This window comes from Hipposideros armiger, unplaced genomic scaffold, assembly GCF_001890085.2.
Source record: "Hipposideros armiger isolate ML-2016 unplaced genomic scaffold, ASM189008v1 scaffold_709, whole genome shotgun sequence".
In the NCBI taxonomy this organism is placed as follows: Eukaryota; Metazoa; Chordata; class Mammalia; order Chiroptera; family Hipposideridae; genus Hipposideros; species Hipposideros armiger.
This window is the reverse complement of record NW_017732059.1, coordinates 670,686-682,034: the sequence shown is the minus strand read 5'-3', so window position 1 is coordinate 682,034 and position 11,349 is coordinate 670,686. Positions and strand designations below refer to the sequence as shown.

The following is an 11,349-nucleotide window of genomic DNA, read 5'->3' as shown; positions in this document are numbered from 1 at the left end:
GCGTGGTGCTTTCTGTGACCCCGGGGACCTCTGTTCCCTTAGGGAGGTTTTTCCCGCGTACGCGAGCTAAAATGTCTGCCCAGTGCTCCGGATTGATCTGCTTGCTGGCCATGTTGATTTTCCGTCGGGACTCGAACACCCTGCGACCTTCCGCGATGGTGGTCTCTGGCTCTTTTCCAGAATTCTTCCAAGGCTTCGGTTTTCTCCTCCCTTTCTTACCCCCGGGGACGGCATCGTCCTTTGTCTGGATGAACATCTCGTGGTCCTTTGGGTGGAGAATTCTCCTTGAAGCGTTATCTTCATCTTCCACGCCTGAGCCCCCTTCGTCCTCCACAATATCTCCTCTCAGCCTGGAAGGAGTCTTCCCGCCGGGGCGTCGGCCTCTTTTGGACGACCTGCCAGACCCTTTCTTACTCACTGTGACCCCCACGGTGAAGTCGTCTGCCCCTTGCTGATTGACGGCCACACATTTGTAATAGCCACTGTCGCTGACTTGGACCTTGGGGATGGAGAGAGTCCCATCGGCCAGCATGTATGCGTGTGATGTGTTAGTCAAGTCGTTAAGGATCCTTTTGTTTGGAAGAATCCAGCTGAGCTGGGCTTCAGGTACCGCCAGTGCGTGGCAAGGCAACGTCACCGGCTCCCCTGGGTTCTTCTGAATCTTCACTGTGTGTCCGTCAGGGGCCTGAGTGGCAGGCGTCTGCACGAGGACCCTGTACACCATTCGGTCCATCTCATCCCTTACCTGAGCAATGCACTGGTACAAACCAGAGTCCGACTGCTCCGTCGATTTGATCTTCAGCCAGCCACTGGTGAGGATGGACACCTTGCCATTCTTGTCCTCCATGGGTGCCTTCAGGACAGAGCCATCTGGAAGCACCCAGAAGATGGATGGACTCTCCGAAGCCTTCACATTACAGCTCAGCTGGCAAGGAGCCCCTTCCAGGACCGTCTGAGCCCTCTGCACCGCTCCACTTGGCTCAATCATGACCCAGCTCCTGCTCCGAGACTGCTCTGCGTCTTTGCCGGACATGGTCAGAGAATGCTGAGAATAGTAGGACAGCAGCACCTTTTTGGCCGTGCTCTGACGTCGGTTCAGCTGGAGGTCTATGGATGGCTGCATGACCCATTCTGGCTCCGCCTGAATGTGGGCCCTGACCCCCGTGTAGTAGAGAGTGTCGTCGGCGGCGTCTTGCCGATAGTGGTAGGCGACGCCGGAGTCTTGGCTGAGCGCGGCTTCTCGGTGCAGCCGCACGGGGACTTCGCTGTAATATGCAATCAGCTTCCACAGTTTCTCATAGTTCTCCCGAGTCATCGCGCACTCAAAGTCCAAGGCCACCGTGGCGTTGATCTCAAGCTCCTGCGAGTCCGTTTGGTTCAAGTGAATTTTGTGCACCTCCGTCGGCTTCTTGATGTCACAGGCCAAGCTCACGACGTTCCCGTGCTCGTCGGTCATGTTCAGAGAAATATTCCAGGGGGGGAGTTGGAACCTCTCCAGGGAGAGCTGGCCGTCAGTGTCGTCCTCTGTTTCCTCGTCATCCTCGCCGCTGCCGCTGCTGTTGTGTCTCAGGGGGGACTCGATGGAGGGCTTCAGACAAGGGATGTGTTTCAGCTTGTGAATCTCTTGCTTGTGCAGCTTCTTGGGGCTGGAACACATGGCACATAACTGACCACCTTCATAAGCTTTGTCCTTCTTACACTTCAGAATCCCTAAAACAGAGAAGCAGACAAACACGCTACATGTTAGTGACCCACGGAACAGCACGCCTGGCACGTGGCCAGAGGGTGAAGGCTTGGTTTGCACAGTTACCGCCTGGGGGGCGCGTTTCCATAGTGATTCATGGCCTGGCCTCTCTGACGTCACTTCTGACCTTAGCTCAATGGAGCGCAGTGTGTGACAGCTCGCCGGGGTTTTATAACCGCCTGACAATGAATAATGAGCACACTGAAAACATTTGTTCAGTTAAAAGTTCTGTTCACACACATCACACAAGTGGCCTTCTGTGGCGATCCAAGACAATCGATGTAAAATAATTCATGGAGGTCTTGCCAGGACAAAGGACCAACTTTTGGCATAAATCGCATCACGTCTACTTTTAATAAATTTCCCCCTCTTTCTATAATTGTTTTGTTTCAGGCAGTGTTTACGTTTTGGATTCACATTCTAGACGTGGAATCCTCCAGAATTCCCTCCTTGTCCTCTGGCCACGGGTCCGTCTCTTCCTGTCCTCTCTTTCTCTGCCCAATGCATTAGGGATAGAACGTCCCTTGACGTGGCCTGAGCCCTTTTCCTTGTTGTTCTACCCCATCATGGACGGTGTCGCCCCCATGTATGGTTTCCATTACCATGCATTAGGCAGTGATGACTTCCACATGTGTTTCCCCACTGCAAACACATCCGTACGGGCTCCACACCTAATTCCCGACTTGACATGTCTATTTAGATGTTACAAACGCTCCTTCAACGACAGAACCAAATGATGTTTTCTCCCTGCTCCAAACCGACACGTCTCGTGCCCTCGCTTTCTATCAGGACGCGATTCCACAGTCTCTCCCCATGGGGAATCTAGAAGGCGAGGAATGTTTTTGCACGGTCCCCTCTCTGGGCTTCAGTCCACTTCTTTCCACTCCCACTGGGAATGCTCAACACACACCATCGCCATCTGTGACGTGGCATATTATAAGTCTTCACACTCTATTTACTTTTGTCTCCCTGAACACCGTTTTGTATGTGACTTTCAGAGTAAACACCTGAAAATGCAAATATGATAGTTTTACATACTTCCTCCAACACACACACACAGACACACACACAGACACGCGCACACACACACACACGCACACACGCACGTGTACACAGACAACAGACGTACACGCATGCACCGGCACACACATGTATGTCCGGTAAGGCTGAGAAGGATCTCTGCCCAGAAAACTTCATCATTCCACTTCGGTAGAGCAGTGTTGCTGCTGGGAAATGAGCCACCGGATTTCCAGCCCCCTCCCTGTCACCCCACGTTTGGGGACTAGTTCCCATCAGTGACGTATGACTGCAGGTGACATGTGCCTTTTCTAGTTGAAATGAGGAAGAAGCAGGTATCTGTCTGTCTTTCCCCTTCCATCGCCTGATTAAACACATCTGGGGCCCACTTAAGGCAGAGCCACAGAGGGAAGCACCTGGGTTCCTCACTCAGTCCTTGGAAGAAAGCCGTCTGGCAACTGGAAACCCTCACATCGAATTATGATGTCAGGTGGGTGTGCTAGAAGTTCCCTGATGGGCGTGGGCGGAGGGGCTTGTGGAAACGGAAACCGAGGACAGTGACACCTCTCAGAGCAGGTGACCTTTTAGCCAAGATCTAGGTGCTGAGAGGAAGCCAGCCTCTTGAACGTCTAGTGGAAAAGTGTTCTCAGCGGGAGGGTGACCGAGCCGGGTGGCACTCGGGTGGAGATAAGTTTGGACGGGGCAGTGCAGCTGGAACTGGATGGATCAGGGAAGCTGTGGGGTCGGCACATTGCAGGAGCAGGAAAATAGGAGGAAGCGTCGTGTAGGAACCCTTGGTAAGGAGTGTGCTTTGTATCCTAAGAGCAACGGGAGATGACGGCAGGGCTCACCCAGGGGTGTGGCGTGGCCAGATGGTAACTCTGAATATGTGTTCTGACAGCGGCTCTGTGGAAGGATGATTGAAAGGGGGTGAGCAAGGCTGCAGGCAGACCTGCGGACAATGCCTCACTGTGCTCCCCGACAGACAAGGAAGGACCCAGGCTGGTGGCTGTGAAGATGGAGATGGGCAGGGGATGCAGGACACGGTAAACCCAATGGCATCGGAGGATGGGTTCCATGTCAGGCCTTGGGGAAGGGTGTAAAGAAAGAAAAACGGAAAAAAAACCCACAACAAAACAAAAAAACACCACTTCCTCATTTTGAATCAGCACCTACTTTCTTAGAACTTCTACTCATTGCTGCTTTCCTTGTGGGGGTGGTTGTTTGGGTCCGTACAGGACATCGCTCTCCCCTTCTATAAAAGAATAACCTCACAATCCCAGAGCCACCCCAAGCCTTCTTTTTTCCAAGCACCCCTGTGTATTTCCTCACAGGGCTCACAGACAGCCCCACATCCAGCTGCAGCCATTCTAGATATCCATGCTGTGACAGCTGCCGTTAATTGAGTACAAACCCATCAGGGGACCGGGATTCCCTGTAGAATTTAGTAGAATTTAGTGACATTCTACTAAAGGATAACAATGCATTTGACGTACGGAATGAGGCTGTCTGAACATTTCAGCTGTAACCGTTGACAGGTAAGGGTCCCGCCCACCTGATTTGGTGACGCGATTTCACCCGATACGAGATGGAGCCACGGGAGAAGGTTGGAGAAGTTGGCTTTTCCAGAAAGGTGACCAACGAGGACACACGTCGACGCGTTTCCCTTCTCACCTTTGGATTTCGCGTCCCACTGCAGGAACCACGCCATCTCGCAGTCACAGGACCACGGGTTCCCCTGCAGGTACAGGTTTTCCAGCAGCGGCATGCTCTGGAGCACGCCCGCGGGAAGAGCGCGCATCTTGTTCTCTGCTAAGTAGACGTGCCTGATGTTGGACAGCCTGAAGTAGTCCAGAAAGGTGAACGTGGAGAAGGTCCCGGCGTGCACCTGGTGGAGTAGGTTCCCCTCTAAGTGCAGGAGCCTCAGGGACATCAGGCCCTTGAACGCTTGTGGGTGGATAAACTCGATTTTGTTGTGGTCCATGTGCAGCCTCATTAAGCTCCAGAGCCCCTGCAGGGTCTGTCCTGTGATCACGCGCAGCTTATTGTAGCTGAATTTGAACACCTGTGAAGACAGGAAGTTGCGGGGAAGATGGGGGGCTGTGGGTGGAAACACCCTGTTCATCACTTAGCAAGCCACAACCAGGAACAGAAATAGGACAGAGGGCAGGAAAGTGACAGTGCGAAGCCTGCTGAGCATGGGGTGGGGCGGTGGGGGGTGGATGGCCACACTACGTATCACGAGAGAGCGTTACAGAATTTCCTCCCACCAGGCAGGATGGGCTCTAGAGGCTGGGGCTGGGGACGCTGGGACATGCCTGGCTTTACCTGCAGGGAGCTGAGGTCCTTCAATGCCCCGTCAGGGATGCTGGGGATGTTGTTGCCGTGAACCATGAGAAGCTCCAGGTTGGTCAGTCCCGCAAAGGAGGTTTCCGACAGAGCCTGTATGCTATTGAACCTAAAATACACACACGCAGACATACAGACATACAGAAATGCATAAATAACAGATGGATGGATGGCTAGATGAATGATGAATGAATAAATGAATGAATGGGGGATGGATGGATGGATGGATGGATGGATAATGAGGATGGATAGATGGATGGATGGATGAATGATGAAAGAATGAATGAACAACAGGCATAAGAAACAGTGAACACGTAAATCCCATATGGCAAAGATTCCGCAGCCTGCCAAGGAGGAACTTAGCAGAGAGACAGATTCGCAGGTCCATGCTGGTGCTCTCTCCAAAGCACAGCCCTCTCTTTGTGTCCTTGTCTATATCTGGGGTCATAAAGACCCTGACACCTTCGTGTCTCCCATCGTTTCATGAAGGCAAACTTGCTGCAAAGTCCAATGTGGGATAGTCAGTGGCGGTACAAGGAGGCGTGGACTCTTAAAGAAAGCAGTCGAAATGGCCCCTCACTGCCAACTCCGCTGTGAAACAGCAATGCTAACCAACGACACGTGGCCCCCGAGGTGGGAAACACGCAGGCAGCTTTGGAAGGAAGTAGCTGTGCCTATAAGACGGGACGGAGAAGGCTCCGAGCTAACGGACCCGATTAAAACGCTGGCGGCCCAATACGGACACCCTTGTTTTACAAAGACAAGTGGTCACTTCTGATAGGTTATGTATGTTATCTGGAAACATCCTGGTGTGTGTGGGGTTTTGTTTCTGCGTCAACACGGGTACAGATGCTCCCTTGATTGGAACCCCCCCTCCAGTCAATAATAAGATTGACTTGTAATAGCACAAGGAGCCTCCCAAGTTAACCCCTGGAGGACCAACAGGAAAATGAATGGAGAATCCACAGGGCACGTATCGGACGCATGAGTGCTTAAATATAACACACCTAGTCTGATATTATCTACTACTTCTCCTTATCACCTAAATGAAAGGAAACAGGTGTGCAGGGAACTCAGGCAAAGTGCTCATAGCTTCACGCAGGAGATACCAGCCAGGTGCAATTTTCACTTGGGGCTTCATCACTATAAAGCCCTTTTAAAAAATATTTTTTAAGATTACTTTTTTAGTGTATTTTCCAATGACAGTTGACACACACTATAACACGGTGTGTGCCTCATTTGTTTGTCATTGCTTAGGATTCTACAAAGAAATCCGTCTGGGATGGTGAACCCACAAAAGGAATGGATATCAACATATAACCTTCCGCCCGCCCCCATTTTTGGAGCCCGAGGTTTGTCTGGAAACAGTAAGGACGGTTATGGTATCAGGTGAGGTAGGTGGGGTTGGCAGGGACCAGGTAATCTAGGACCTTGTTCCAAGTTCAATGGGGAGCCACTGGAGGGTTTTCAGGAAGCGGGTGATGTGAGCAGAGTTACAGGTTAAAACAGCAATGCTGGTGTCTCTGGGGAGAACGGGTGTGGGACGGACGAGAACAGAAACATGAGACCAGGTGAACACTGGGGAGGGACGGATGCTGATGTCCACGGCCCAGGCGGGGACAGTGGTGATAAAGGTCCACGGAAACTTTCCAGATGTGCTTAGAAGACGAACCAACAGGCCTTGCCAAGTGATGGAATTACAAAAGAAGAAAAAAAATTGGAGGAATAGCTTCTGCCTAGATGCGAGCAAACAGGCGGGTGGTGCCATTTGCCAAGATGGGCGAGGCTGAGAAAGACAGGCGTGAGGGGGGACAATTTGGTGACATTCGCCAAAGATGTTTGTGAGGCTCCAAGGTGACGCTCTAGGCCGAGACGGAGACCCAAAATGTGCACATTCAGGAGAACTGGCCAACTGACCAATGGAGTAAAGGTCACCTAGGAGGAAATGAAAGGTCAAGAACAGTAGAGAGTCCATAAGGACCGGGCGGGCTTAGCGACGGGAAGAAGGGGTCAAAGGCTGCACCGCTCAGACGGGTCAGGAAGAGTGTGATGTTTCTTGGCACACGATCTTCCACGGCTGTGCTCGGCTCATCAGCGTTTCCTGTCGTAGCCGCCAGAAGTTCTCCCTTCCAATTTGATATCCAGCTGCGCGGTGGGTGCCAAGGTGGGGAGGTGAAGAAAAGGAACGAGCAGAGAGATGGGAAGTTGACGTGGCACCAGGGGGGGAGAAGCTGATGGGGGATTTGGAAGGACCCCGGGGGGAGCCCACCTCTCCAACCGACCCACCTCTTCAAAGGGTCTCCTTCACCTGTTGATTGACAGTAGCTGATGACGTAACCAGGTAAGTGAAATGTTTCCTTTTATATCAGAAACATATGCAAAACTGCTTCACTGACGCTGGTTAGTATCACAAAGCAAATAACACTGAAAGCAACAAAGAAACAAGACAAACAAAGGAACAAAATCTCATAGACACAGACAATAGTTTAGGGGTGACCAGAGGATAAGGGGGGAAGGGGGTGCTAGATGAGGGTAAAGGGGGTCAGATATATGGTGATGGAAGGAGAACTGACTGGGTGGTGAACACACAGTGTGACATATAGATGACGTATTACAGAATGGAACACCTGAAACCTATGTAACTTTACTAACTGTTGTCACCCCAATACACTTGAACTAAAAAAAAGAAAAAAGAAAAAGTATGGGCATTTTGGAAATTCCAGAAATATGGCATCAATGTTAGTGTTTGAAATAAGCAGCAAACGGATTTAAAGGCCTATGAATCGGACACTAAGTGGATGGTTTTATTTTGTTGGCTCAGAAATACTTGGAAAGGAGTTTTTTTCGGGAAAGCTTTGGGGCTGTCCAAACAGGAAGCCGGAGACGTGTCTTTCCATGCGGACTGGGAACCCTAAAAACATCTGTGTGGGAATGAAAAGTTGCATAAGTGCTCGGCCAGGAACCCCTGATTCCTTCCGGGTTTTAACTCTTCCCAGGCTGCCGAAAGGCAAATCAGACCCCGATTTCTATCTGTATCAAACCTCACGTTTCTTTCTTTTTCCCCTGCAGCCTTCTTATCTACTTTGAGACTGGTTTTCTAAAACAGCACTGCGGGATTATAAGCGTGACGTAGAAATGTGGCCTGTTGATTCACGTTGCAAAATAAACCAGATGGAAGTAATATAGTCCATCTATGGCCAGTGAAGCTATTTGTCAGTTATTTTTTTTCTTTTATCTTTAACATTGCACAAACGCATCTCATGCTATCGCTAGCATCGCTAGGAAGAGGAAGTATTTGATACCTTGCTTTCCTTCTCATGGCAAAGCTTTTAGGGCGTGTAATTCTTGTCTTGACCAAGAATTGCTCAAAATGAAGTCACCAGAAACGATGTTCTAACTGAGAGATTAGTTACCTTCTACACTCACAAAATCCTTCCATGTAAAGATGAGTGGGACAGCCCAGAAACGGTCCATGAGATGCAAACAGCTTGACAAGAAAGGGTGTCTCGGGCTGTTGCAAGTCTAAAGCCATCGCACAGTCGATGCGTGAAGTATCTTCCCCACCCCCACGGCAAACATGACATCTTTGACTCTCAAGAAGCAACGGGTGAATTGTCACACTTTCTAGAGGGTTCCACTAAGGCCTGTCTAGCAAAACCCCCACCTCTATGCCCCATAAAGGGCTGAGGCTTGGGGGATTAAGTGGTGAAGAGGGATGATATGCTAAAAACGGGTCCTAATAAATTGTAAGATTGTAAAAAGGAAACCGGATTATCTATTAATATTCCCTCTGCTGGCAAACCCAAATTGTTTTCCCCACGGAGCTATTATCACTGTGGCTGGATTTTCAGACAGTCAAGTCATAAACGGTTCCTAAGGTTTTATTGAGACTATGATGTAATGGTCTGTTGCCTTGGACTAAAGAAGTTTCTATCTTGTTGTCGTAACTTCCCCGTCTCTCATCTTACTCTTGCGCTATCCATTCAACAAAGTGAGAATATCTTAATACTCTGTATGCCAAGGTGTAAAGTCTTTGTTCATTGATTTAAGCTTGACCACCTTGTCTCCATGGCAGATAATCATCAAACCCTAAGCTACTTTTCTTGTTCTCTGGATGGTAGAAAATCACTTAGATATATTTCTTGAAGAAGTCCAAATGGTCATATATAATTAAAATTGTACACGACTACTTGCAGCTCATTAACAACATGTAGGTACACAAAACCTTTAGGTCTATAAAAAGAAATTTTTAAATATACAAGTTCTATCCGGACTGCTGCATTAAACCATCTCTTACACTACAGAGGGTGCCAAAAATATGTATACACATTTTAAGAAAGGAAAACTGTATTAAAATTGTGGAAATATAAACCGATAACAAAAGATGAACACAAGTCACGTGTGACGTCTGCAATGACAAGAGGTGCTCAGAGTGGTTCCCATCAGTGTCTAGACACTTCTGATGACGGCGAATGACTGCTTGAGCAACACTGACCAAAGCGGCCCCTTGTATACATGTTTTTGGCACCCCTGGTTTGCTATTTTAAATAGGTGGAATCTTAAAGGACTCTTTTATTTCCTCAAAGTCACGGTGGTTCATCCAGATAACTTAGAAAATGTCAGAGATGTCCCACTTATTCTTTTTATTATCCTTGAATAGTTTCTGACGTGTATTTAGAGAATCGTCCTATATTTACATGCGTGTCGTGTGCATTCCTAGCTATGAGATATTCAAGAACTGTTGGCGAGGGAAATTCCTGGGCCCTTGAAACTGTTCGTGACCCTTCCTTGTTAAACTTGATGACAGTGATGACAGCAGACGGAGACGTTCAGATAATCGCCCCAAGAGACTGTAGGTAGCAGCGTGAAAACTCCGTCACCTGCATCCTGCCCACTGGGCACCTCCCAACGCTCAACAGAGCCACCCGTAAAGAAAGGCGACATTGGCAGCTACGTGGAATGCACCTACAGGCACAGGCAGACCCAAATAAACACGCAGGCAAACAAGGCGAACACGTTCAGGAAGAATGTGGTACAAACCCCAAATTGATTCTTTCCACATGTGGAGAAATCCCAGCTGGCACAGCAGCCAAGGAGCGGAAGGTGCAGTGGACCTCGCTGGGGACGTAGCAGGCACAAGGATGGGGACAGGCGAGAGCCGTGCGTGGGTGTGCCCAGAGCAGAATCAGCACCACGGAGAGGGCTCGGCAGGGCGCCCGCCGGGGCATCTTGCTGGGGTGCGTGGTCCCTGGGCACCTGCGTGGGGAGAACCAGGAAAGGAGGCACGCTCACCGTCAGGGCTCGCTCGCGCGTGTCCTGCACACGGGGGTCTGCATTGTGCATCATGGTTTTCAGCCTCCCAAGACTTCCAGTGACAGACACCAGCGACCTTTCAAATATTTAAGTCAAAAAACAAAGCAAAACAAAAAAACCCACGGAACTAATTTGGGGAACCGTTGGCGGTTCACTTGAATCATTACTGTAGGACATAGTCTTAATTCCTGAGGTTGACACTAGGATTTGGAAATTTCACTATATTGCAAGTGGGGCGATGGTGTGTGTGTGTGTGTGTATGAGAGAGAGAGAGAGAGAGAGAGAGAGAGAGAGAGAGAGAGAGAGACAGAGAGAGAGAGAGACAGAGAGAGAGGATATCCACTTATGTTTCTATAATAATAAAGTTAATAATAAAATATAACATATGTCTGCTTCCGCGTTTATTCTGAGCCATTATATACGGTATATATTTGAACAGAAAACTTCCAAGAAGGTGTCGTTATCTGCAGTAGTTTCTTCTTTTAATGTCGTTATTCAACGTTTTAGTGGTATCTTCTTAAAGTGCTCAAAGAGGCATTCACTAAAGCAAAATGTATTCCATCACTTGTGGGCTGTTTATTATCCTTATAGTACTTTATTTTTTCTAGGCAGAGCCAAAGGTCTGTGATGGCGCGGCGCGCGTCCTTGCATTTCAGGGAACTTTGGGGAAACCGCTGTAAAATCTGCCATTAGATGAACAGGAAAAGGATTGCCTGATGGAATATGTTCAGGAAAACAAAAAAAGATCAGAGAGCTCAAAAGAAGGAAGGAAAGAAAAACAGAGGGAAGGAAGGAGGGAGGGAAGGAGGGTGGAAAAGCCAAAAAAGAAAGAGAGAAAAAGAAAGAAGAAAGAAAGAAAGAAAAGAAGAAACAAAGAGGAAAGAAGGAAGGAAAGAGGGAGGGAGAGAAAGAAAGAAACAAGGAGA

General features: G+C 49.1%; 1 protein-coding gene across 1 annotated transcript in view; it reads right to left on the bottom strand.

Annotated features, from left to right (window-relative positions):
• Positions 1 to 10,338, bottom strand: part of MXRA5 (matrix remodeling associated 5) — a 30,451-nt gene extending 20,113 nt beyond the window's left edge. Inside the window, exons 1-4 of the mRNA XM_019627105.1 lie at positions 10,151 to 10,338; positions 5,090 to 5,219; positions 4,436 to 4,826; positions 14 to 1,710 (exon numbers count right to left, since the gene is read on the bottom strand). Coding sequence (XP_019482650.1) covers positions 14 to 1,710; positions 4,436 to 4,826; positions 5,090 to 5,219; positions 10,151 to 10,338 — 2,406 coding nt within the window. The remainder of the gene's footprint in view (positions 1 to 13; positions 1,711 to 4,435; positions 4,827 to 5,089; positions 5,220 to 10,150) is intronic.
• Positions 10,339 to 11,349: the final 1,011 nt, after the last annotated feature.